The sequence below is a fragment of the Monocercomonoides exilis genome, assembly GCF_001643675.1.
Source record: "Monocercomonoides exilis strain PA203 chromosome Unknown scaffold2-2631571, whole genome shotgun sequence".
Taxonomy (NCBI): domain Eukaryota; phylum Preaxostyla; order Oxymonadida; family Polymastigidae; genus Monocercomonoides; species Monocercomonoides exilis.
In genome coordinates, this window is record NW_027150547.1 from 1,917,524 (window position 1) to 1,944,861 (window position 27,338).

Genomic DNA, 27,338 nt, shown 5'->3' on the forward strand with positions numbered 1-27,338 from the left:
ATTGAAATTCATTATTGTCTTTGGCATATTTTCAAATGACTGATAAAGCTTTGAATTTTTTTATTGAATTTTTTATTTTCAAATTGTATTTTTGTCTAAGAAATTTTATTTTCATCATCAAAAAAAAAAAAAAATTGTTTTGACTATTATTGAACAAAAAAAGCAAAAAAAATTACTTTTAAAGGAGGATGAGATATTTTGCTTATCTTTCACATTTATCTTTGTTAAAGTTTATTTCTTTTCAAAATTGTAGATCAAAGTTAATATATTTTTTTTAAGTCGTTATAATCATGTTTTTTTATTTTTTATTTTCTTGTATTTTAACAACTGATGCTTTTGCAGAAACATGGAGATGTTTGAACGCATTTTTATATTATTTTTTGGAGTAATATTTTTTATATTTACGCTTCTTTTTAGCCACACTTCATTCTTCATTTGCAGATTCGATTGTTGATAAGTTATATCACATTATGAGACAAATCCCATCAGGAACACTTCACAATATAAAATTATACAAAAACACTAGTGAAATATTATCCAACCTGGAAAATAATTCTCTGAATATTGCACAACCACATTATGCAACAAATATAACTGAAGAATTTATTTTTGTTTGCTATTCTCAATTATTTTCCATTTTAATAAAGTTTCTTTAGGCAATTATCATATCTCTTACTCCTGTCTATGTTTTATGGATCGTCCATTTAATTTTTGGTTGTGGAGCGATATGCGGAAACTGTTGTGGTTGCTGTGATGTAGAAGATGCTTCAAATCCTTGCTGCGCATCGATTCTATGGGACAATGGTCCGAAGAAGTGTTGGATTATTATATCAAAAATACTCTACGCGATTTTAACGTTATTTGTAATGTGTGATATTTTTATTCGAAAAATATTTAACTGACTTTTCTTTCTTTCTTTTTCTTCCTTTCTTTTTTTGAATGAAATATACTTTAAATGTATTTATATGATTCCCTCGATAGTGCATCAGCGATTCTTTGCGCTGTTGGTTTGATTTGCTTTCCTGTTGATCTACAAAAATTCGAAAAGGGATTGAATCTTCTAAAAGAGCCTGTCTCAAAATTAAATAGTACCTTCAACGACTTACCTTATGGTTTGAGTTTTTATTTGTTTTTTTAAAGAGTATTAATTGTTATTTTTCTTAAACAACTTTAAAATGCAGAATTTCGACCAATGGCGGAAGCTCTTGAGACGAGGCTTGCTCCCTATGTCAACACCTCATCTACTTCTTCAATTAAGTGGCATTCAACGACCAAGCTTGCAAACCCATTTAAAGATCATTTTCTCCTTTCTCCGTCTGAATGGCCGCATCAATTGTATGAACATTTGAAAGAAATAAGGAAAAATTAAGGAAAAAAAAAGCAAACTCATAAAAGGAAAGTGAAGAATGATCGAAGAAGAATTCACTATCTATTTTTCTCCTTATTTATTTGTTTTTTTAATTTTATTGTTTATTATCTTGTATTCATTATTACTATAATCAAAATAATAATCATAACTTTTTATCTCAGCTTTGGATTTCTTGATCATATCTTTTTAGACAACGAGAAGTTTACATCTTTATATTTTCCTACAAACAGCTCACAGCCAACTCCGAAGAATCCGCTTGATTTTTTAAGTCTTTTCCAACCAATTAAATCTGTTAATAATGATTTTTATGTATGTGTGAGAAGGGAAAAGAGAATGAATATATCATTTGTTTTTGGAAATTCAAATATTTTCCGATGTTTTAATGTTTTTATCGATTTCTTTGGTGCAATTTCATCTATCATAAATTGTTTTCATTTTTTTCGAACCATCTAATTGTTTTGCTTAAACAGTGTAATTTCAGTTCCTATTATGGCATTCTTAGCATGAATATAAGTGGCTCCATTCAAAATCCTCAGGCATTTACTGATTTATACAAAGCTGCATCTGAAAGGAACAGCTCAGTTGATTTTGTACGAGATGTTGAAGAAACTCATGCAATATATCGCACTGCTGTTGACTGGTACAACGAACGGTTTCTTGGGATGGAAAAGAAACTGCAACAGCTGAAGAATACAATCAATTCATTCGATCGCATTTTTCACGTCAACTATCCGTATGAGCAGCAGATAGACGAAATAATTACAGAATACAAAAATGAGCTGGATGCAAGATTTGGTGCTTATAACTTGAATACAAACATTGAACTCCTATCAAATTATGAAACTGCGTTAAAGAGTTCAACCGATTTTTTGACATATGCTTCTGTCATCGCATATCGCGCTTCGTGTGCTGGTTCTTATATTTCAGATATTCCGATACGAAATGTGTCTTGCAACAGACTGTATTCTATTTACACTGAGCACAACTTTTCTTCTTACACCGGCGTGCACAGCTGCTACAACGCGTCTCCATTTGACAGCTGGATTATCAATCAGCTCGAGGATGCAATGAACGCTAGCAGTCACTTTGAGCTGAATTCGGGCTGTACCGACAACCGCTGCAGCGGACCCGAGGCTTTTAGAAAGGTGAAAGAAGCAATTAGAGATTTTGAGAATTGGGTGAGCCAAGGGAGCGCTCTATGGAATGACCTGTCAGAGAGAATGGACAAGATAATAGAGCCACTAACAGACTCGTGGGAAAGGATGATGTATCTTTGCTGGTCGTTGAAAGCAGTTCCAGAGCTATCTGCGATGTCGGTTGATATCGTTGCACAATTGGCCGTTGATAAGATTACGTCTTTTCAACGTGAGTGCAGCGTATACCAGTGGATATGGATTGTCGTTTGCAGCGTTTTAGCCTCGCTCTGCTTGTTGTATGCGATCGTGCTAATGATCCATGTGTTCGTTGTGTTTTGTGCCAAGCGTGAATGCTGCTTGCATTGCACGATGAATTGTTCGTTTTTTTTCACGATTTTGGTTGGGTCATTGCTGAGTTTTTGCTGCATATTTGCATTTTTGTGTTTGGAAATTCCTTCTGGGGTGTTGAACGACACAGAGAATGTGCTCCAATCCCCTGCTATTTTGACTCCAGTAAACGATTATCTGTTGACTGGAGAGTGGAGAAACACACAAGAAATACACGAATGCTTGGCAAAGGTGAAAAAAGAAAGTGAAAGAGAGATTATTTATTATTATGCAGATCCTGCTTTATATTTCTGGCAATACAGACCTCAAACTTGCAGTGAAAATACAACGTCTGAAAGTTGCTGGCCATTCAATTATCAAACTTATATTCGGAACTCATATACAAACGGATACACACAACTGATGAGCACACTTTACCCCAATAGTGCGTATACAAACTGGGGGTATCAAAGCATCTATATGGGAGAGCTAGATAAGACCATCTACACAGACTATATTAACAGAAAAAATGATATTCGGCTTTCCAAACTCAACTCATTGAGAACAGAAGAAATGATGCCCCAAGGCGGCAATGAATCATTTACAGAATATCCCTCTCCCGAAATATACAGCGCCCCTGAAGATTATGCTTTTGACTCAAACGGAACGAATGTGCAATTGCAATCTGTTTTGTCGCAGAAATCTTTGAGAAACTCTTTTTCTCGTTCGCAGACACATTTGCGCAGTAATATTTCATTTTTAGATGCGAATAAAGCAACGAGTTATTCACTTCACAATCAATCCAATTTTTCTTCGACACATACTCAGCACAAGTTAGCTGCTTATGAGAATTATTATCAGCTCCGTCAGCCTGTCTTTATGGACAATCTTCCTCCTTCTTTCTGCTATCCATATTTTGTTTACCGCTTCAACCGAAGCTCTACTTTGAGAACTCTTCCTCCTACAGTTAATTTCTTTATTATAAGGCGCTATCCACCTTATTTCAGTAAAAATAGAAATGAAATGGCAAATATCATTTCGAATGAAACTATTTCCCATGAGAAAAAAGGCACAACTGAAAGAAATAATGCAAAGTTTAGTTCAATTGTTAGAAAGAAAAATATTCTAACTGAACAAGATTCTTTTCGTACACACTTTAACCATAAAAATTATGTTGATTTGGATAAAACCATATTTCCTCAGCTTTCAAAATTAAATCATTCAACAGAACGTTCTTATTCATCGTCTTCTAATACTTCCTTTGATGGACGGGTATTTTCTTTGATATCATTCAATCATACATTTCTCTCTGATCTTTTGCTTTACTTAGCAAAATCTGAGAACAATAACAACAACAACCCTCTCCTTTCTGGCCTTTATGCTAATGCGAATGCATCGATTAACGTGCTTTACAATACTTTTGTGGCAAAACAGAAAACCAATGTGCTTCATCCAAACGTGACATTAGGAGATGATTTGAGCGATATGGACTGGATTGTCAGCAATATCAATCAATCTCTATCTGTACTAACAGGATATATGGGACATTTCATTGAAGATACAAAGCTACAGGAGATGTATCAAAAAGTGATTTTGCAGGGCTTTGTGAAGTTTCCTCTCCATGTTGGGAACTTGCTCATTGGAGTGGTGGCTATGCTAATGCTCACCATATTCACACATATTCTTCTTCTTCAGGGAAAGACATACTGGGTGCGATATTCTAAAGAATGGCTCAGAGAATATGAAAAATACAGAGTGCTCAAAAACGTAGAAATTATCGACGTGGATGAAGAAAAGCTCCTTAATGCCAAAAGGCAAAAAGCGATTGAAGAAAGGGATCGTCACATGGATGAAATTAGAAACAGTGTGCTCAAACAAAACGCTGCAATGTCACAAAGATCTTCTTCCTCCTCTTCCTCTTCTTCCTCCTCTTCCTCCTCCTCATCATCATTAAGCTCTGCGCCAAGTTCAAGAGGCACCAAAAGAGTCATCATTTTGCCGAATGCAGTGACTCAGCCATCATCAGCAGCAAAGGCTCAGCAAGAGCAGCAGAAGATCCAGCAGCTTCAGCGCCAAGTGCAAGAAATGCAGCAGACACAGCTGGCATCTTCTCTGCAGCACCAGCGCGAGATGACTGCACTCACACACACACTCACAGCTGCCGTTGCTGCCAAGCGGATGCAACAACCAATCAACCCACTTGCTTCCTCGGCCACTTCCTTCCCTCCTGCGGCCATGATGCCTCAGCCTTATCCTGTTCCTTCCACTGCCATGCAGATGCAGCCTGCTCCAATGGCTATGCAATACCCGCAGGCTATGCCCATTGGGCCAGCACCTTCATTAATTGCATCACCATCAAGGGGACAGTTGATCTCTCAGCCACAACCACAGCTACAACCACAGCCACAGCCATATGAATTCCAGGGGATTGTTCGAGACTTTGGGAAGGATAGAGAACGCAGAGAGGTTGAGGAGATGAGTGAGATGATGCAGACGATGGAGCATGTTCAGATGGGAAGCCCACTGAAACAGAGAGTGTTACTGAAAGCTCAGGCTGCTGGGAGGTTTGCAAATGCAAAAGCCAAAAAGCAAATGAAGGAGGATTCTAGAGATGAAGAAAGGACAAAAGAAAGAAAAAAGAATAATAATGAAAAGAGAACAGCATTTGCATCAGAATATGAAAGAGGAGACTGTTCAGAAGCAGATACTAATGAGGATGAAGATGAAGAAGATGAAGAGGAAGTTGAGGAGAAAGAAGTCATAAAGAAGAATGCAAAGGACACAGGAAAACAAGGTGAAAAAGGTAAAAGTAAAGCAGTTAGTATTGGCATTGCAGATGGAGATGATGAAGAAGAGGATGAGGATGAGGATGAAGAGGAAGAAGAAGAGACTACAAAAAGTCAATTGAACCAAAAAGCAAAAACGATATCCGTTCAGAAAAAGGAAACGGTCTCTCCAACGCCAGAAGTCAACCAGACACCTTTTTCACAGCAAAGAGGAGGTAATACTAGTGATACGCCATATACTCCTCCTTCGTTGTCCAGCTCCTTCAACGCAAGTAGGTCGATGCTTTCGACCCCTGCGACAGCTTCTTTGAGCAGATCGGAGCAGCTGTCTCCTGCTTTGTCAGACACTTGCTCTTCGATGCTGATCACTTCAACGTATAATCCACTATCTTCTCCATCTTCCTCAAAAGGAAAAAGTCGGAATTCAAATAGACTGGCTATGGAGTCTGTGACTGAAGATATCGAGTTTGATAACGATGATGATAGCATTAGTGAGAATTTGCCTGGCAAAAGGAAAGCTAGCAAACGAAAAAGAAAAAACAAAGGAAAAAATACATCAGAAACGCAACTTGAAAAATTGAAGAAAGAAGACATTGAAGATGACATTGAAGTGGAAGTCATTCCAGAAATGGCTAAAGCTGAGAAAGAAGTGGAAAAGAAACATTCAGAAGAAAAAGCAAACAAGATGACTGAAGATAAATGTGCATTTGAAGACAAAAAGAAAGAGAATAAGGATGAAGGAGAGGAAGAGGAAGAGGAAGAGGAAGAGGAAGAGGAAGAGGAAGAGGAAGAAGAAAAAGAAGAAGAAAAAGAAAAAGAGAAAGAGGAGAAAGAGAATAAAGAGAGAGGAGAAGAAAGAAGAAAGAAAGAGGAGGAGGAAAAGAAAAGAAAAGATGAAGAGAGATTAAATGAAGAGAAGACAGAAGCAAATGAAAATGAAACAGAATCATCAGATGATAATGAAAGCGAAGATCAAACCAATGAGAACCGTAAAACGGAAGAATCCAATGGACAAAAAGCGAAGTCCTCTATTGAAGCTGCTGATGAATCAGAAGAAGCAGAAAATGATGAAGAGGAAGCATCTTCTCATAAAGCTGAAGAAGACACTCAGAGTGACTCAAAAGAAGATGAAGAAGACTTATTAAGCGACGATACAGTCAGTTTGGATGAGAAAGAGGAAGCATCTCGGAAAATGCCTCCTTCAACGACTGATCCAGCAGTATCTTCTTGTTCTTCATCATCTTCTTCTATTGATGCTGATTCTGACTCGCACAATTGTTCCTCAGAGGAAACTGTATCTTCCAATGAAAGCTCTGATAAAACTTCAGCAAGCGATAACGAAGAGAAAGAAAAAGTTGATATTCAAAACATTATAAATGAAATGTTGAACGATCATGATGGGAAAGAAACTTAGACAATTTTTGAATGGTATTTTTTGTAATTGACTTCTTCTTCGGTTAATAAAGCACTATTGGTTTTATTAGCGAATAACAAGAGAGGAACAAGAAGATTTATAGTTTGCACAATGAAACAATCATTGTGTTTCATCATAAATAGAGCATTTTGTTCTATTCACTATTTTTTGCTATTTGTTGTTTTATCATTTTTTCAACACTTCACTGGATTTCATTTGTGTGTTAATTATCATTTCGTTAAGTTTCATAATAGATTTTAAAACCTCTTTTTCTGTAATCCTTTTCCGTAGCAATTTTAACTTCAAAATCAAACTCGTATCATGAAATTTTCATTCTTTTTATTCATCTTATCCGTGTGATTTTTTTTTTAGTGTTGTTAATAAATATTCCAAACTTTGGCATTTATTTTTTCTTTTAGTATCTACCCTCTTTTTCATTCTGAATCATTTTTCAAAGAAAAATTGAAATAAATGAAAAATTATAAAATTTTCTTTCTGTGACAGCTGAAGTTTTGTCAATTGAATGTCAAAAAATAACGAAACTTAAACAAGAATGTTTTCAAATCAACTGCATAAAAATACTTAAACATAAAAACAATTGTTAAAGAAATATTCAAAATAAAATTTTGAAGTGAAAAAATAACAGGATATTAAAGCCAGAGTTTATGAAAAGAAATATAAAAATACATATCAAATCATGTATTGAACATAAACAAAACTGCTTCATAAATAAGAAAGAGTGTAGAATAAATTTTATGCAAAAATGAATTGTTCCACTAAAAAGCAATTCAAAACATATGAAACATGACAACAGCTAATAAAACGTTTATTCTTTTGAAAAAAATAATCCTTTATAAAATAATGAATTTAGCTTTATCAAAAGTTTAGAAATCATCAAAAACCTTTTTCAAATATCAATGTGTAAAAAAGTTCAAACGAAATCAGAAAGGTGATGTAGAAAAAACATAAGTGTGCGATATTTTCATAAAATATCATAATATTTTTTCAAACTTAAAAAAACAGAAAGTACGTAAAATCAAAGAAAATCAAAATGATGAAATACATATTGTACGTTTCTAAGATTACGCAATAGTCAGTAATGAACTACTCATCTGTAGGGAGTGGCTGAGCATCGTCGTCCAAGCATTGCTCAGAAATAACTTCGCAAGGGGTGGATTGCTTAACCAATGTGTCGCAAGAAAAATTCTTTGAAAAAGAAAAACAACTGTCAGAGTTAGAAATTGAACATGTATTAAAGCTATGCAAGCTAGCAGCAGGAGATGGGGACCTATCTGTTGGCGCGATGGAAATGGAGGTATTTGTTTGTGGAACTTCTCCCATTAATGAGGTTCTTGCGGTTCCCCCAAGAGTGCTAAAAGTAAATGAAGACGTGGCATTTGGAGGATGAATTATAGAAGATGTATGAGACTGTGAAGAAGAGCGGGTCAAGCAATTTGTAATCGATCCAGAAATTGTTGATGAATAGGGGCGATTATAACTAGAAGATAACCGACTTGAAGATGATGAAGTGGTTCGGTTCGTCATTTTGCTTTCTCTTTCGTCTTTTTTCTTGTTTTTATAAGATTTTTTGGGCATCATTTCATTTTTCTCACCAGGATCGAAAAATACAGGCAAATTTGACAAGGTTTTGCTTTCAATATCGCATTCGCGCACACGAAGTGATATAGGCTTCTCCATTCGCGGGAGAGCAGATAATGAAGATGCGAATGGCTCTTGCACCGATCCGCGAAATGTGGAATTTTGAGAGTGAAATGATTCAAAGCTGTGAGCTTCATCTTGGCTTTCAGCATCAAATGTTCGAGATTTGACTTTTGAATCAATCTTTGACAATAAATATGACAGACTACTGACAGACGTTGCACGTCCAGATTTAATTGGTTGGGTGCCCATTTGCAATCTAGGCAATTGAGGAATAGGAGGAAGCATCATAAATGGACTCAGTTCCATATCAGAAGGCTCATCAGTCACATCATCGTCAATAATCTGGCACCTGTCAATTGCTGACGCTGAATGCTCTTTGTCTTTCGATGATGATTTCTTTCCCTTTGATGAAGACTTATATTCCTTCGAAGAAGATCTGTGATCCGTCGGAAGCGATGGCTCAGAAGCAGAAGACGTTAACTTTCTATTTACTTTATTTTCTTCTCGTTCACTCTCTCCTCCAGAATGGTTGCAAGAGTCGTGGTTGTCAACGCTGAGTTGCCCTTTACTTGAAAACGATTTTGAATGAATGAGTTGAGGATGCGAAGCGACATTTTGGAATGGATGATGATCTTCAGTAAATGTTTGTCCGTGCAGATTCGATAAAGGCAATTGTGAGAATTGACGAGGTAATGATTGTGATGAGATGCAACTGACTTGGGAAGACAAAAGCATTTGAATATGTTCTTGCTCCTTTGCTGATTTGATTCTGTTGCTGATTTTGCTGTTAAGCGTACTGTCATCATAAGTAAATGAAGGTTTCTTTTTAAATGATTTTGTAACTAGCAGAGTATTGTTTTGAGAATTATTGCTGTCAAACGTTTTTTCAATTTCTTCAATTTTGTCATCATCTTTAAACTTTGATATTTTTTCCAGAAACTGTGGATTGTCTTCAAAATATTCTTCTTCCTCTTCTTCCTCTTCTTCCTCTTCATATTCTTCTTCTTCTTCTTCTTCATAGTCTTCACCTTCATCGTTGTCCACATTTGTGATCTTCAATTCTTCTTTTGTTTGTTGAGTTTTATTGGCTTCATCTTTTTCGATTGAATTATTCTCGTCAATTGCTTGGTTATCGGAGTTTTCAGCTACTCTTCCATCAAAATGAGAAGCTTGATCATTTTGCTTCGAATTGCATTGCTCATGCGAATTTTTTGCAAAATCAAATATGCTATTTTTGTCGTTGCATTCCAGAAAGTTACAATCAAGAGTTTCTCCGGACGATTGTGATCTGATTTCATTATTGTTTTCATTTGTTGCATCAATAATTGTTGAAGAGTTCGCTGAAATAGTTTCAAAATCAGATGGACTGCATATAAGTGTATCCATCAAAACTTGTGATTGAACATTCTTTGAAGGAAGAGCCTCTTGTGCATCTTCTTCTGTGATCAGCTCAATTGTTCTGTTTTTCTTTTGCTTTCGTTTGAATTTGACGTACAAGATTATGAATATCACCAAAAAGATTAGACAAACAAATATTGTTGAAGACATTACAATCACAATGATAATTAAATTATGATAAGATGCATCACGATGGTCATCTCCTGGCACTTCTTGTTTTGGACTGCTTGGAAGAAATGGCAAAAGATTAACTTGAACCGTTTCAGTTGTGCGTTTGGGCAAGTCAAATTCTCCATATCGAAGTCTTATGAAAGTCGTTGTATTCGGAGTGAAACTTTGAATTGCAGAAACTGGAATTTGTGCAATTAACTTATTTTCATTAATAAATCCCTCTTTCATAATTTCATAATTGTCATATCCTTCTGAATAATTTGTTTTCCTGACAATGTCAATTGTTAAAAAGCACGGAATGAAGAGATTGCCCAAGCAATGTAAGCAAAGATTTGATTCGTTTAAGCTCACTTCAACTGAATCCAGTTTTGGAACAAAAAATGAAGAATACCTTTCTTTGGGAATACCATCGAGTGTGCAACCTTTATTCCTAATCCAAAGAGAATCTTCTGGATCATCCGGTAAAAATGTTCCGTTCAGATACTGCAATGACTGAACATTGAGTGTTGACATTGTATCGTTGAGCTTTTTGCACTTGATGTTGCAACTTGCTGATGGATATGCATCTGAATTTTTTGAATTATTTGCAAAAATACAATTAGAAATAGAAGTATTTGACCCAACAAGCGTTAATCCTCCAACTTGTGAATTCTTGATCGTTGTATTCAAAATGTTAACTGAACACAAATGACAACTAATCAGAGATCCTTTGGAATGGCATATACCGATATTTGCAGGCTTATTAGATGTTTCAAATTCTGTATTTTGTTTTTCATTAGAGGATGCAACAGTAGAGGCTTGGTAAATTCCGTTGAAAACAGAGTCAGAAATGCAAACAAAAAAGCACTTTTCGATCTGTACAAATGAACCTTCTTCGGTTTCAATGTCATGTGACAAAAATGTCTTTGGATTTAACGAAAATTCTGGTTCATATCTTGAATGATATATCTTATTATTATTGTGATTGTCGTATGATGGTTCCTGATGTGCAGGTTCGTCTCCAATAATCCAACTTGATGTTGTGTCGTTTATTTTTTCACCGAAAATCACTTCATTCATTTCTACGCTTTCACATTCAGTAAAGTGAAGCAGCCTGGTTTGAGGAGAGAGACTTAAGTACATTCTTTGCAAATGAATTCTTCCATTTTCGCAGCTTATAAATATTGGAAGTTTAGTTCCTGTCTCCATGTTTGCGCTGTTGCAAGATTTTGCTTGCCGGGGCATTTCTGCCATTATAACACTTCTAAATGTTAAGTCTCCGTTATTTGAAAAGAAGAGACAATTATGCATAAGGCCAACACTAACATTTATGTAGACTGCTACTCTCTGAATACACACAATATCTACACATTCAACAATACTGTTCATTCCAGAGTTTTGGACTGTCTCATTAAAATAGCATGTTGCCACTTGAGCACTTCTTGATGATGAACATGTTAAACTTTGAAGGATAATTTCTTCATCAATTGAAATGCTGTCAATTACAGAAATTTGACGAGAAGCATCAGCCGATAAGTGAGAAATCGCATGTTTTACAGTAATGCAAGGAAGTTCCTTCTTTCCACAAATCGATGAATCTTCGCCACACTTCGATATAGCTATTTCATTTGATGTATAAAAAAAGATCAACGGGAGTAAATCGACATCATTTTCTCCGTCATCTATAGCAGTGAAATATATTGAGTTATTAAACGAATAATATGGATTTGAAAAGTCTAACTGAAAATACATTAGCATAGTGTCTTCATTCAAAGAATCAAGAAGCAGATATATGTCGCGACCGTATACAGCGTTGTTATTTGAGAATGTATCATTTTCAAATAAAAATGAAATTGGAGTTCGTTGCATTGCCTTATATTTCCCTCGATTTAACTTTTTCAATGAAGATATTCCCAAAAATGCAATTGGAGTAATATCTGGATTGAATGGAGCGCTCGATAGATCAATAAAGAAAACCCCACCTCTTCCATAAGTATTGGTAGTTTCGCTTATTTCGTCGTTCAAAGAGCATGAGCACATCAAAAAGGAGCTGTTTGTGACCAAAACAGAATCTTGATCAGATTTTAAAAGAAATCTGAATGCTCCACCAAATATTGAGTTTGACGCAGAAATAAGTGTCATTGTATTGTTGGTAAATGTAATATTAGCAGGAATCTGTGTGAATTCGTTGAATTCTTTATTTGAAATAAAATTACGTGACGGAATAGGGAAATGAAATTGGCTATCAGTAAACGAAACGCAAACGGGTTCAGAAGACAAGGATGACGACGATGTGAACATGGAGTTGCTTATGTCCAGTGTCCTAACGAACTGTTGTGATTCGCTTCTTGTACGTTCAAATGATGTGTCCGATTGCATATTCCTTGATGGAACGCGTAAATCTTCAAATTTATAAAAGCCAATAAAGCTGAAGTATCTATTTGAATTTATCACTCGCAGTGAATTTAATATAATTGTGCCAACATCTGCAGCAATCACATTTGCGTATAGAGGACAAGAACTAAGAAATGAAACTTTAGTTAAGTTTATTTTTCCTGGGCAAAATACTTGCCTGCTATATTCTTGAACGCCAAATGATGATGACAGCAGGAACATTGGGAGTGTTATATCATCATTCTTGTGTTCTATAACACAGTTGCAGACAGTAACCATTCCACTGCTCACTGGAAATAAAATTACATTACTTTGCATTTGATCACTTATAACAGAATTATAAGAATTAACTCCGACAAGCGCTATGATGAATGCATCAATAAAGCATTGCAAGTCTGAGTAGACCGTATGCTCTGGAATTGTGACACTGATATTACTTGGATGTTGAGAAGAGCTTTTAACCAAGTTTATCAATGAGCTCAAAGAAGCAGACTGGTCAGAAGAAGTCTCGTCAGTGTTGTTCTCAAGTTTTTTAGAAGAGTCAAAACTAGAGACAGAATGTTGAAGGCTTTCTGTTTGAAGATTTATTGAAGAAGATGAAAAGGCACAATTTTGCATGTCATTGCAATCATTATGTAGTGTTTCATTCAATTCTTTTGCCTCTTCGTAGCTGTTTTGATTTTGTGTGTCAAAATGTGATTCAAAAAGTGGATGAACAGAATTTAACCATATTAGAAAGAGATCGTTGGATGTGATGTTTGCAGATAAAGAAGTATTCCTTTTGTTGGAGAAAGAATACTCAAAATATGAATTGGTAGATTTGAAATTGCGTGAAAGAAGATTTGTATTATTTGAAAAGATAGGGAGGAAATGTGTTTTGTTATCCGATGAACAAGAATTGCTTCCAAATGAAAAGTGATTAATCTCAGATAAATTCCTTGCAAAAAAGAGAGGTGAAGAGGCGAAAGTCGGTGATCTAATCGAAATCATAGTCTGAAATATATTCGATTGAAGCAAAGAAACGTTGAAATCAACACAAAAAATCAAAGTGGAAAATAGAGGATATGAAAAAATCGAATGTGCATCATTAAAAAGGAATTGTTCAGTAACAATCACGTGATGTGCTTTTCTATCACTCGGAACTCTAACATATGAAGAAAAATAAAAATCAGATTCATCAGATCTCTCAATGCAATTTAGTGATTCGTGTGATGTGTTGCAAGGTTTTGTGAGAGAAGATGAAATAAATAACAGATTTGAGCAGAGGAAAGAAGAATGCTTTTCAGCAGCATTTAGAAGAAAGTTATTTCTCTTTTGTCGTAAGTTTGAAAATACATCCATAATAGAAAGTGAATTCCCGTATTTTGCAGAACGGCAATGCATAAAAATGCAATTTTGAACTAAAAGGGTACCAAAACTCGAAGAATCTAATTTTTGCGTCAATGATTCATTGTTTGTAATTACTGCTCCATTTATTGACAACCCTCCTCCAGATCCTTTTTGTGATTGGCATTCGTAAAATAGATTCTGATTTAAATAAATGTTCCATCGAGTGTTTGCTAAGCCACAATGAATAGCAATTCCACCTCCGTTACCAACCGCTGAGCAGCAGTTAAATATGCATCTCTCAACTTTTGTTGAAACCGTTTGCGTATTTTCATTGAAAATTATGCTAATACCTCCTCCATTCGAATTTGCATTTCTTGTCTTTGTTGAAAACGAACAATTGCTTGAAAACGTATTTGAACAAAAACAATAATAATCATCTTCGAACGAAATTTCTTGGAAAAGCATAATTCCATTTGAAATGTTAGAATTGATTTCAGTTTGATTTGTCATAAAACTCTGCTGCTCGCATCCGATGTATGTGTTGTTAAATGATTTATATGTTTCTGTTTGTGATAATGATGGGAAAATCTCTCCTTGTTGAAAGTTTTCACACATGAAAAAGTAATTGCTTTGAAGAGTATGTTCAGTGTAAGAATATGGTGATAAATGTTTATTTGAACATTTGCGACTATTCTGAACCGTTAAATTTGAAAGAAGGCAATCTTTCAAAGAAAAACTACACCTTTCCATAAATTTTTGTTTTGCGCGATGGTGCTCAGAAAGAGAATTAGTTGAATATCTCACAAACGACATATCTCCAAGGACAATATTTGATTCGCATAAGTTGATGTCGGATTTTGAATCTCGAATTGTTGTTTTTATTGATGAATTAATAATGCTCACCCTTCCGTAAACTTGATCAAAATCGAAAAAATCAAAACCACTTGACGTAATAATCAAATGATCTAACTTTAGATATGAAGAACAAGTTATGTCGGTAAAATTCGAAAAAGGTTTGTTAAGTGCCTGAACTTGTGAAATGACAAGAGAAGAATTTTGAAGCTGAATATGAAATGAAATTGAAGTTGAATGAGGAATAGGAAAATCGTATTGATGCTTAAATGTTTTTTCTTTCCCTCCAAATTGTTGTTGTGTTGCAAAATTTGTTGTACAAAAGTGATATTTGACAAAATGAGCATTTGAAATCTCCTCCATAACATATGATTTTAGAAAAATCACAGTGATTACTTGAAAAAAGGTCATTGAGACGCATATATATATATTTATGCAATGCTTATTGTTTCAATAGGAAAAATGAGAAACTATAAAAAAAGAAAGTTCCACAAATAAAATGCAATATATATATTATTTCAATAGTCAAACGTATTATATTCCTAAAACACGTGTAAGTAAAGTGCACTTTTTGTGAAATAGGCCTTTTATACTGATTATCCAAATTTGTGAACAAGGACAATATAAATTTTATATTACGGGATAGTGGAAAAAAAAAACAGTTTGAAAAATTTCAACTATTTCGCAATTAAAGATAAAATAATTCTATATAAATGCGTGCGTTAATTATTTCACGTCAAATTGTTCGTAAATACTTAATATATTTGTTTTATTAAAAAAATAAAAGAAAGTAAAGATTCATTCATTCACTTCATAGTGAAAATACAAGTATTTCTGAAGTAACGATCCACGGATGTATGGAAATGCTTCGTTTGTGAACTCTTTCCCGCACATTGTTTCTAACTTGGCAAAGATCTCTTCTTCGTTTCTGTTACATAAATACAAAAAAGATGGTGTTCCATCGCGGAAATAAGCTGCAGCGCATCTGGGTTCTTTTGGTATGATTTTTCTTTTTGGATCCAAAGTTAGCTGAAGAGGCTCTGATTCATCCCAAATTGAATGATCACATCGCAGCTCTTTGCATTTAGGCGAGTTGTCAAATGGACTCATTTCTTCCAATATTGCTTTTTCTTCATCTAATTTCATCAGTTCAGAATCATTTATTTCTGCATCTGAGGGTTCCAAAAAGCAATCGCATCCTTCTTTTCTTCTCGGGCCCAGTTTTTTCAGTTTTTTAATCTCTCTGACGATATCCACAGTCAGTCCTTTTCTCAGTCTATTTCTCATCTTTCTCTTCTCCTCTTCTGTTGCCATGTCATTTTCTGTCTTCGCCTTCCACACAGGGCAATCACGATGCACAATAAGAGGACGTGAAGGAAGGCCAATAAGCTGCCCAAGATGGAAAATAGACAAAGAAAACTCTTCTGGATATTGTGGAATTAGCGTCGTGAGAGTCTTTTGCTGTGCTTTCGAATGCTTTTTTTGGATTAAGAAAGAAGAGGATGAAGATTTTTTTGTCTCAGGATTTGTTGAAGCGGTAGCAGAAGAAGAAGAAGAGGAGGAGGAAGAAGAAGGTTGCGATGATGAGGAGGAGGAGAAGGACGAAGACGAAATTGATAATGGATCTGATTGTATATCCAAACCAGATATACGCTCTAAAGCCATGTTGTTTTTGGCTGCTTCATTGTTTTCTTTGAGAATAGCATCTCTGCCATCTCCCATCGCATCAGCCCCACAGTCGCAATCGATGCTTCTTTCTACTTCGTTTCTTTCTTGTTTCTCTTTCTCTTCCTTCAACGCCTTTTCTCTGAGATCTGCAAACCTTGAGGGATAGATGGTGGCGTAGAACCTGAGCTGTTGTTCAAATAAGGACAGCTTCTCAGAAGAAGATGTTGTTGAAGATGATGGTTTTGTTGACAAAGAAGCATCTGTGTTGAGTGCTGAATCTGACGATGTAGAAGAGGAAGTTGCTTTTTCCTGTTCCACAACTCTATCTTTGCTTTCTGGTGCATCTTTATTGGAGTAAGACTCTTTAGCCTCAGATTGCTTTAATTGTTTTTCTCTCAATGAAATGAAGTCGATATCAAATGGAGTGACAGGCGAATAGCTGTTGAAGAAGAGATGAGCAGGCACCCATGCGAATGAAATGGGGCAAAGCAACTCGGATGGAAAGAGCTTGCATTTCACACTCGTTTTAACATTCAGTGCAGAGTAAAGTCCTTCATAAGCAAATGAATAAAGTGAATACATAAAAATAATATTTGAAATAAAATAAAAATGAAAAGTTTTCTTCCTTATAACATAACCATTTATGTTTTTGAATAAGAAAGGACCAATAATAAAAATTTCAAGTTTTTCTTCATTCATACCAAGATGGTAGTATTTTAAAATTGGCCAATTAAACTGCTTTCGTATTTCTCTCATTAAATCCATTTCCATCAGCATAGACAGATACCCCAGCGTTAAAAACCTAAAGTCAGATATATAAAAAGATGTAGAATAAATAAATGAATGAAATGAAATGAAATGAAAAAATGAAAATTTTATAAAAAAAGTTGAAATGAAAAATAGAAAAAACAAAATGAAGGAAATGAAAAATTGAAAAGAAAAGAAAAGAAAAGAAAAGAAAAGAAAAGAAAAGAAAAGAAAAGAAAAGAAAAGAAAAGAAAAGAAAAGAAAAGAAAAGAAAAGAATATGTTACAAATTACAACACCTGTATTTTGGATCATAAAAGAAGTAGACTGATGAAAGCAATGTTGGACACAAATCAACTACACTCACTCCCACAAGCTTCCCGTCAAGACGATATTCCATATGATATGCCCCAAACACCAGTTCGCTGTAAGAACGCAGAGTTGCCTCGTTTCTCTCTTTTTCTGAAGCTTTTTCTGACTCTTGTTTTTCTTGCTTGAAAAGCTGGTAAACAACTTTTGGATGCCGTTCGAGGTAATTTAAGGCAGGCTCAAGTCTGAACTTTGGGCCTTTATTGCACAGAAAATTAGTGAAAGATTCCATCGTGGGCACATCATCATCATCGTCTTCTTCGTCTTCTTCTTTGCCATCTTCTTCTTCACTTTCAGGTTTCGCAGTGCTTTTCTTGTTTTTATCTTTTTTCACGCTGTGAATAACTCTCTGGTATTTGTCATATAGTTCAAATGATTCTTCTGTTGGAGCAGCTGTTCGAATACCAATTGTAAAAGTGTGATATCGTCCAACAATCTCGCAAAGTAATAGCGTTTTTGGTGTTGTCTCTTCCGATTTTCTTCCATAGTAATCGCCTTCATACCTGGATTTCTGTAATTTCGCTGGAATTAACGTTGAAAAATTTAATGGCTTGTTTATAAAAACTGGAAGAGGACGGGGGGATGAGTACAAGTTTGGTAAAGGTATGTTTGGAGGTAATAAAGGTCCTTCAAAGGGTGGTGGTGCTGCTCTAACATCAGATAACTTTTTTACAGCAGATGAGACATCTTTTGCATTGGCATGCCCACGGAAAGTGCTGGCATTAGCAGAAATATTATCCTTTGAATGAAGAGCTTTCTCAGAAGGAGGCCAATCTCCGTCAAGAAATCTGAAAAATCTTCTAATATCTCTATGATTTGAATGAGAAGCAATGAATTTATCTATGTCCACTCGGATAGAATATCTGAAAAAAAAATTATACTCATCATTTTCAAAATATGTAACATAAACAAACTGTGGACAGCAGTTAAACCATGGATAATATCTATAGCAATAAGATCCAGAACGACGAAAGCCATGATTAACTAAATGCTCATATTGAGAAGGCTTCATTAAAAAATAAGAGAAAGCTAATTCAAAATAAAAAAGTTAAAATAAAAAAGCAATAATTATGTTTTTCAAACAAAATGATTGTTTTGGAGTTTTCGTTCCGCAATATGAACAATATGATTGACTTACAACACAGAATAAAATGAAAAGATGAAGTTAAAAAAATGTACCGAAAATCACTTTCAGCAGCAAAAATAGATGCTAATTCTTTTATATCAGTTTCGTGATGCATCCTTTATGATAAATAATTGAAAATATTTGCTTTTAACCTTGCTATCAATTAGCACGCATAATTGCTTGAAAGAGCGAAGATTTATTTAGGGTTTTCAAAAAGATCAGATTCCAATGAACCCTGTAGATATTAAAGTATTAACAGTCATTTATCTCTATTAAAATCAAATGTTGTTTTTTCTATCATGATGATAATGTAAAACAATAAACAAAATAAATTTCATTTGAATATTGATGGAAATCCGTAAATTTTCAGAAAAAGCTTGTAATCGTTGGAGACGATGGCGTTGGAAAAACTTGCTTATTAATGGGTTTTATTATCTATTTATAAAGCTTATTTAATCCTATAATATATTAAAGTTCATGTAAATGGTGCATTTCCAAAAGGTTTTATCAAATTATATATATCATTTTTATATCTTGTCAATACTTCGAAACTTTGACTAGATTCTATTCCAAGTTTGTTTAAATATATATATTATTTCAATTTAACATATTAATGAATTTTGTTCAAATTTTCAAAACCATTTAAAAGCGTTTGTATTTTATGTTTTTAAATTTTCGTTATCATAGTGAAACAAACGAAAGTGTTTTTGATAATTATACATGTAAAATTCAGGTTAAAAATCAACAGCTTTTGCTTCAGCTTTGGGATACTCCAGGTTCTTTTATTTTTTGAATCTTATTTATTTTTTGTTTGAGTAGGGCAAGAAGAATTCGATGTAATACGACCTTATTCATATCCAGGAACAGACATGGTTTTGCTATGTTTTTCTGTAGCTTCTCGTGAATCGTTTATGAATGCTCAAACAAAATGGAGGGAAGAATTAAGACAGCATTGTCCAAAAGCAGAAATTGTTCTGGTTGGAACAAAATGTGACTTAAGAGAAACCTCACCATCGGAATGTATAAAAATCGAAGAATGTAAGGAAGCAATGAGGAAAACAGGGGCAGTTGCTTATAAAGAATGCAGCGCTTTAAAAAACACAGGAGTTAGAGAAGCGTTTGAAGAGGCAATTGTTCAAATGACTGATGAAGGCAAAAAATGTGTTATATTGTGAAAAATCACTTATTGTTTTATAAACATGATTTTTTAGTTGTATTTTATGTTGTTAAGGAATTTAAGATCAATGTTCATTTCTCAAATCAATAAAATTTGAAAGAAATGGAAAATCTCACTTATGAAGAAGCGACTCAATATTTAAAAGAAATTCAGTTTGAATTAATTAGTAATTTATAAATATCACAATTAAATGTTAACAGAGAAAAAATAAAAAATCAAACAGCTCAATTGGATGATTTTTTAAGAGAGCACACAAAAACTTTTTTACAAATTTCAGAGGCTATTGAATCAAATGAATACAATAGCTTGCAACTTTTGAAGTACACTTTCCCTGCAATTAAAACAGGACTTTCTCATCTTGAACTTAATGTTTCAAAGCCTGTCGTATCCGCGCTTGATCCGTTACAATTTACTTTATGCTTTTTTTCAAGAATTCAAGAAAATGTTTGTATTTGAATATAAATTAAACTTTTTTCATGAAGGAGTTTTTGAATTTACAGATAATGACTTGTTTACGAACAAATAACATTTTTCGAGCATCATTGTTGCTTATGACTGCATCAAATTTAATTGATGTAATTCTTCCGATGATAAATTTTTTGAAGAAAGAAATGCAAAATGAGATGAATGCAACAAAAATTGAAACAGAATCTACAGAAACGAATATTATTCAAGGAACAAATGCACGTAGCAAAATGAATCTTTTAAATGCTCTTACTCAAACCTTAGAAAGTTTTAATTATGATTCGTTATGTTCTTCAATTGTTCAGCATCAGAAGACCGCATTTTTGAGTTTTTCAAGCAAATGTGATATTTCTTCTCAATCATTATTGGTTGCTCTCCTTGTTTCTTCATCATTTCTACTTGTTAATGAACCTTCTCCTATTGTAGCAGCTGTTCAATCATTTCTTTTTCTTCAGATGAATCGAATTGAGTTTATAATGAGAAAGAATGAATATGAAAAACGATATCAAACAAATGATGAATGCACTGATGAGTTTAAAGAACTTCCAGCAACTTTAATTTCTCAATTGATTACTCAGACCATTGTTGACATTTATAACATATTTTTTCAGAACAAAGAGGGCAAGTTGAATCTATGTAATCTCATTGTTAACTCAAAAAGACAAGAAAAGGACACGAATGCAGCCGAAGTTTCAGTGAACATAGGAACATCATCTACAAGTCCATCTTCTTCAAACATATGCAGCCCGCTATCATTTGCTAATTATACCCTGTCTTCTGAATCAAAGAAATCTGACATCTCCTCTTCAGCGCTTGATGCAGATGGCTTTTCTGATCCTTCTGACTCTATTCTTTCTTTCTCGTTCACTCAGCCTTCCTGTGTCCGTTTTTCACTCGAAGACGAAGATCTTCTTTGCGCAATCTCTGCGCTGTCGCCAAATGATGTGGCTTCTCCGGCTGATAGCAACCCCAAAAGCAACTCTTCCTTTTCTTCTTCTTCTTCTTCTTCTTCTTCTTCTTCTTCTTCTTCTTCTTCTTCTTCTTCTTCTTCTGCGCACATTTCAAAATCTGCTTCTTCTGCTTCAAATTTTGCTTCTCTTCGTCATCCTTCTTCACTGTCTTCATCTCCTTCTCCTTCGCCTTCGCCTTCTCCTTCGCCTTCTCCTTCTCCTTCATCTTCCCCTTTGTCAATATCTTCTCCAGTCCAATCAGAAGAAGCACACTCCGATTTGAGCATTTTGAGTGGGATGAGTCTTTCTGATGCTGTTTGCTGTGGTCTGTTTCTGTCATCTGCATTGGAGAGCATGATGGATGTGTCAGCTGAACTGAAGCAGGAAAAGGAATGTTTAGATGAGATGAATGATAACACTGCAGTGGAAGAGAAGAGCGGAGAGGCAAATGAATCTCAGATGAAGACGGAAAGGAAAGGAAATGACAGGCAAAGTGAAGCAGATGAGGGTTCGATGAACAATTCATTGAAACTGCCAATGTCAAGAGAAGTGCAGCAAAATATCAATGAAGATGAAATAAAGCAAGGCGATATGAAGAGAAAAGAAGAATTTAAAGAGATGCAAACAAAAGATACTTCTTCTTCCTCCTCTTCTTCTTCCTCCTCCTCCTCCTCTTCTGATTCATCATCACTTTTAAATTATCAATCAAGCTCTGAAATCAAACAACACTCAAAAACTTCTTCTTTAACATCTCGAATTATTGCGAACTATAACAAAATGCATTCATTGTTTGTGATTGATGATGATGTCAGAGATGCCATTTCCTTTTTGTTTATGCATTGGATCGCTTCTGTTTCGCGCCTTCTCAGTTCAGTGGTTTGGATGAATGTGAAACGAGTTTTTTTTTTTTTTTTTTTTTTTTTTTTTTTTTTTTTTTTTTTTTTTTTTTTAATTTTAACATCGTCTTTGATTTGTAATCGGACGTGCGTTTTTTGTTGTTTGCTGATCAAAATTTCATTTCCTTTGCTATTTTTTTTTTTATTTGTTAACATTCTTTATTTTGCTGATATTTCAATGTTCTAATCAATATTCACTCACAGGATTCATTAAAGACTCTTGGCCCTCTCAAAAGCTGTGCAGAATTGGCTTCTCTTCGTGATTGTGTTTATTCTTCTTTGAATCCTCTGGTTTCTTCTCCAAACTGGCAATTAGCTGTTGACAACCTCATCTTCAAGCACGCTGATAGGAATACTGAAACAGATGCTTCTTCATCTTCTTCTCAAACATCTTCATTTCCCTCATCTTATCTGTTTCATCCGTTTGATTCTTTCTTTTTGTCAACTTTTCGGATGAAGGCAATTCACATCTCCAAAGAAAAGGTGAAGAATATAACAGAAGTATGCAGCACTTTCATAAAAGCAATCGCAAAAGAACACAAAAAACTGCTAAGTGACTCTGCAGTTACATCTTCAACTTCAACCTCAAACACTTCCTCTACATCAGCTGCCTTTTCGTTATCATCTGCTCTTTCATCGGCTTCCTCCACAAAATCCTCAGAAAATCATCCTTCTTCTTCTTCTTCTTCTTCTTATCTTCGTTCTTCCTTCTTCAATGTTTTGCCTTCCGCTGTTCTTGTCTCTCACCCTCTCTCTCTCCAAGCAGCCTCAGAAATTCGCTATTTCTATCGCGAATGGCTCAGCGACTTGCTGCTTTTGCACACAAAAATGCCTCTCCCCTCTTCGTTTGCCTCTTCTGTTGCTGTGCAGTTTTCTGCTGCTCTTCAGAAGGCGCTGTCGCAGATGGCAACAGAAGCAGCTGAGCAGAACATCGAAATGGTTGTCTCATTCTCTGCCTTTTTGAGGGAAGCTTTCATTCTGATAGAGGATGCAAAGAATGAACCAGAGTTTGCCAGCTTATTCTCTTCAGAGCAACCTCAGTCTTCAAAGGAAATTACACAGACTATTTCTTTTGATCCAAAACAAGATGGCTTTTCTTCTCTACTGCTTTCAGAATCATCTACGCTCTTTCAGTCATTTCTGGACAAAGTTATTGTGGCACCGTTGATCTCTTCGTTCACCCGTCTGTTGGACATCACAACGCATTCATCCGAATGGATGGTGTGTTCATCATACACGTCAAATACATCAAATTCATCAAACGAATTAGACCAAACTCCTTCTGCTGATTCTTCCTCTTCTGCAGCACTTTCTTCTCTTCTTCTTTCTGATTCGCCTTCACAACATGTCATCTCTCTCATTAATTGTGCTGCTGAAGTGTACAACTCATTCTGTTGCAGCGCTTCTTCAGCATCAGACTCAGACTCTCTGCATCTGTTTCCACACGCACACTCCACTTCATCCAATTCTTCTTCTTCTTCTGCTTCTGCTTCTTCTTCTTCTCTTCTTCGCTTCCTCACTCTTTCAGTTCAGCCTAGATCCGTTCTTCCCTCTCTGTTTCTTCAGCGCCTGTGTGATGCTATTTCAAAAGCACTTGAATCTCTGCCTGCTGTTGCATCAACTCCATCTCTTTGCACAGAACAAGGTGTGTTTCAGATGGCATTCGATCTCATTGTGTTGGCAAATGTATTTCCTCCTTTCTCGAAGGATGTGAAACTTCACAGCAAACTTGTATCCCTGAAGGAGGGAGTGCTTCAAGCAGCAGATCCGATCGATGCGGCTGTGGCTGTTCCTGTTTTGGAGGCCCGTGCGAAGTCATGGTGCTCATTTCATCCTGCGCCTTTTTCGCTTTTGAGTTAAACATTTCATGAAAAATGTATTTTTTATTTAATTTCTATTTTTTATTTTTTATTTTTTGGTGTTGTTTCAGAATTAATAGAATGTGCGGATGAACAGAATTGATACTCTTTTATTTAAAAAATAGTAGCATCACATCGATAGTTGAATGTTTGATTTAATTGCCTTTTCAAAGTAAATTTTAAATTTTTATTTTTGCTTTGAAAAAAATGCTTATGAAATGAAATTAAATGACTAATCATTTTTGAAAACATACTTTCGTCCAAGTTTTGACCATAAATTTTTCCTCAATGGGAAAGCAAAGATAATTAACTTTTTTATATGCAATTATATTTTAAGCATTCACATGTATTTTGTATTTTTTTTTTATTTTATTTCCCATTGAGGAAAATTTTGTGAACAAAACTCGAACGAAAGTATAATTTCAAAAAGGAACAAACAACAATAAATATTTGAAATAAGTAATTTAAAAATTATTTATCTGGTGTTTTTTAGTTTTAACTTTGTAAGTTTTATGAAATTTTATTGTGTTTCATCTGGTTGCATTTTCTTTTCTGAATTAAAGAAAAGTGGTCTTTATTCAGTCTCTTTTGGAAAAGATTGAATCTATGAGGCTTTTGGTTTGGCATGCAATGAAGGGCTGTCATCTGAACGGTGATGTGGAGAAAGCGTAATGAACTTCCCTACAGATGCGTCTGGTGAAGATCTGCGAGCTTCATGATGAGCTGAATCACTGCTGGATGATTCCTCGTCATTCGACATTTGCGATAGATTGACAGAATTTGACTGTTTTTCATTCGAATCCTCTGGCATTTCAGGTGAATGCGCTTTTCGTTCGTGTCCTGATTTGTGCAACTGCATTAATTCAGCAACAGTTTTTGTTGTATTTTGTGGCTCTTTTAATATCCGTTCATAAATTGGTATGTACAAATATGAGCCGCGTGATAAATCTTCTGGTGCTTTTGAAGAGGAAGATGATGATGATGATGATGATTGTGCTGAGGAGGATGAAGAAGGTGTAGAGGACGAAGATGAAGAAGATGAAGAAGGCGATGATAATGATGGGAAGCGCGCACATGAAGAAAGTTTCAGATTATGTGTCTCGTTGATCAAAGCAGCCAGCTCCTCTAAGTCTTCTTCGCTTTTCTTTCCCATTAAGATGACCCTTGGCCATTGGCACTGAGGATGTGTCCCACACGAAATGATCGACGAATGCAAAGGAAGAATAAAACGCCGATCGGGTGCAGGCGTCCATAAGTTTGCATCGTCCTTTCTGTGTTGGCTCGGATATATAACAGATTTGCGCTTTGACACTTCTGGTGCTTTTAGACTGAAAAGCTCCTTCGGTTCCAGCAGCTGATGGAGCAAGTAGGCAAAGATGTATCCGGTGGCAAATGCATCAAAGCCAGGGTTGTGGGCAAACGAGGTGCTTTCAACTGGTTTGATTTTGTCTTTTTTTGGAACAGCAGTTTGCACGTTGAATTTCCGCACTTGCTCCCTCACTTCATCAACATCAAGTCCATTTGCCAGCTCTCCCATAAATATTATCTCGTTCAAGTCATGATTGAAATTGCATTTTTTGCCAGAGTGACATCTGCCTGCGCGCACAAAGTGAAAACAAGGATGTGTTATTCCGTTTCTTTTTTGTTGAGAATTTTGTTCAAATGTGCTCTTTAAGTCATTCGTGGAAACGGAGGAAGAAGATGCCAATGTTAAAACAGATGAAGATGAAACGAAAGAGGAAGATGAAGAAGGTGAAGAAGGTGAAGAATATGAAGAAGATGAAGAAGATGAAGATGGTGAAGGAAGCGGAGATGAACTGGATGTTGCTGATTTCTGATTTGCATGTTTCAACCGTCTGTCAACATCAAAGAGAATTGAGCAGAGTCTATTTGTTTCCATCGCACGATTTTTGTTTTGCTTTAAAAATGAACTTTGCCATTTGTTTACTTTTCCGAATGATTGATAAGTCCATTCAAATGAAGTCTCAGAACGCAAATAGGAAAGACAGTTCTTCCATACGCATCTTGTAAAAATCAAATCCAGCCAAGATGGATTCCCAACTTTCTCAATAATAGGCGGTAAAATACGATTCCATAGGGAAGTGAGTTCTTTTGTATCATAAAATTCTGGAAATGTACTTGAGAATTTCTCGCAAAATTCTGGCAAAGTATCTGGAAGTGGACCAACAAATGAATGATACAAAAAAGCAGCATCAATAAATCCATTATGCAATATTAGCGGAATTTTTCGAAGAGAAATATATTTAAACAAATTGCCAAGATCAGGGTTGTTAGTATCTTTTTTTATCTCATTAGAATAATTTTTCCTTCCCTTTTCAAAAAACGGGATACCATTTAAAAATGTTTCTGTAAGATCCATGTGATTTTGGACAAGAAACAACAAACTACTTGGTAAAACTGAAAACTGTGCTGCTGGAAAGCACGGAAAATAACAATTTGTGACAACAAAATTTCTGCCTATTGATTGAAGAGGTTTCTTTGATTCGCACCAGATTGATAGACCAACTCCCAACAAACCATATCGTTCTGCTGATTCCTTCACAAGCAGATATTCTTCAGGAAAATATGTATCATCTAAAAGTCCATTATTTTCTCGTATTCCTGACATTTCAAAATCAATTGAAACAAAAAGGGCATCGTTTAAGATATTTATTAGTTCATAATAAACGATATCAAAATTCAATTTATTCACCAGAGTTATTGAATGGTTCATAAAAATGTTTGTTATTGCAAGTTTTATCGGTCTTGAACAAAAACATATTATTACAAACCCATATTTAATTTATTCACTTCTCAATCATGTTTGTATGGTTAAATTTTTGTAAAATGAAATGTTTTTTATTCACACTTTTTTTTTGAATATAATTTGATTGTCTTGGAATGTCACGTTCAGTGGTCAATCATTTGTTGTTATTTGTGATAAGTGGGTTAAAAAAATTCTTTGTTATTTTGGAAATTATTCATTCAATCAATTGATTATCAATTGCAAAGATATTTTATTTATTTCTGTTTTCATTCGATAAAAAGAATCATTAAATAAAGAAAGAAAGAGAAGAGTTAAGAAGAGAAACAATTAATGAATTATCTTTCAAATTGTGCAGATTTGAACTATTTTTTTTTTGTAAAATAAAAAAGAATATTTTTTCACTATAAATAGATCAATAAATAAGTTAATATGGGACAAAATATTTAACTTCAGGCATTTTCATTGAAAAATTATGCACCTTTAATGAACTTTTTGATG

At 34.9% G+C, this 27,338-nt stretch overlaps 6 protein-coding genes across 6 annotated transcripts; 3 read left to right on the top strand and 3 right to left on the bottom strand.

Moving 5' to 3' along the window:
• Nucleotides 1–268: 268 nt before the first annotated feature.
• On the top strand, nt 269–7,032 carry MONOS_361 (uncharacterized protein; the record flags this gene model as incomplete). Its single annotated transcript, XM_067873619.1, has 8 exons — nt 269–354; nt 418–611; nt 657–868; nt 982–1,112; nt 1,182–1,335; nt 1,531–1,678; nt 1,840–6,778; nt 6,905–7,032. Exons 1-8 carry the CDS (start codon nt 291–293, stop codon nt 7,030–7,032), a joined length of 5,970 nt encoding a protein of 1,989 aa, XP_067735945.1. The 5' UTR covers nt 269–290.
• A 472-nt stretch (nt 7,033–7,504) lies between these two features.
• On the bottom strand, nt 7,505–13,254 carry MONOS_360 (uncharacterized protein; the record flags this gene model as incomplete). The annotated part of the gene is made up of 1 exon (XM_067873609.1): nt 7,505–13,254. The coding sequence occupies one exon, from the start codon at nt 13,252–13,254 to the stop codon at nt 8,137–8,139; it is 5,118 nt and encodes a 1,705-aa protein (XP_067735946.1). The 3' UTR covers nt 7,505–8,136.
• A 2,276-nt stretch (nt 13,255–15,530) lies between these two features.
• Nucleotides 15,531–18,900, bottom strand: MONOS_359 (putative arginyl-tRNA--protein transferase 1). Its single transcript, XM_067873599.1, has 6 exons — nt 18,780–18,900; nt 18,684–18,733; nt 18,515–18,629; nt 17,531–18,463; nt 17,187–17,287; nt 15,531–17,036 (listed from the first exon to the last, which is right to left on the bottom strand). Exons 1-6 carry the CDS (start codon nt 18,839–18,841, stop codon nt 15,616–15,618), a joined length of 2,682 nt encoding a protein of 893 aa, XP_067735947.1. The 5' UTR covers nt 18,842–18,900; the 3' UTR covers nt 15,531–15,615.
• Nucleotides 18,901–18,954: 54 nt separating this feature from the next.
• Nucleotides 18,955–19,950, top strand: MONOS_16771 (Rac1b, Rho family GTPase; the record flags this gene model as incomplete). The annotated part of the gene is made up of 6 exons (XM_067869644.1): nt 18,955–18,975; nt 19,097–19,151; nt 19,201–19,227; nt 19,288–19,303; nt 19,414–19,502; nt 19,546–19,950. The coding sequence occupies 6 exons, from the start codon at nt 18,955–18,957 to the stop codon at nt 19,899–19,901; spliced, it is 564 nt and encodes a 187-aa protein (XP_067735948.1). The 3' UTR covers nt 19,902–19,950.
• A 464-nt stretch (nt 19,951–20,414) lies between these two features.
• On the top strand, nt 20,415–24,099 carry MONOS_358 (uncharacterized protein). The gene is made up of 2 exons (XM_067873588.1): nt 20,415–22,194; nt 22,419–24,099. The coding sequence occupies exons 1-2, from the start codon at nt 20,455–20,457 to the stop codon at nt 24,072–24,074; spliced, it is 3,396 nt and encodes a 1,131-aa protein (XP_067735949.1). The 5' UTR covers nt 20,415–20,454; the 3' UTR covers nt 24,075–24,099.
• A 578-nt stretch (nt 24,100–24,677) lies between these two features.
• On the bottom strand, nt 24,678–26,702 carry MONOS_357 (putative target of EGR1 protein 1; the record flags this gene model as incomplete). The annotated part of the gene is made up of 1 exon (XM_067873577.1): nt 24,678–26,702. One exon carries the CDS (start codon nt 26,700–26,702, stop codon nt 24,678–24,680), a length of 2,025 nt encoding a protein of 674 aa, XP_067735950.1.
• Between the last annotated feature and the right edge of the window lie 636 nt (nt 26,703–27,338).

Coding starts and splice junctions, on each gene's coding strand:
- MONOS_358 (XM_067873588.1), top strand. CDS start 20,455: ATGACTGCATCAAATTTAATTGATGTAATTCTTCCGATGATAAATTTT. Junction 22,195..22,418: donor CGCGCCTTCTCAGTTCAGTG/GTTTGGATGAAT, acceptor ATTCACTCACAG/GATTCATTAAAGACTCTTGG.
- MONOS_359 (XM_067873599.1), bottom strand. CDS start 18,841: ATGCATCACGAAACTGATATAAAAGAATTAGCATCTATTTTTGCTGCT. Junction 18,464..18,514: donor TGGTTTAACTGCTGTCCACA/GTTTGTTTATGT, acceptor TTTTTTTTTCAG/ATATTCTATCCGAGTGGACA. Junction 17,288..17,530: donor TTTTATGATCCAAAATACAG/GTGTTGTAATTT, acceptor ATCTGACTTTAG/GTTTTTAACGCTGGGGTATC.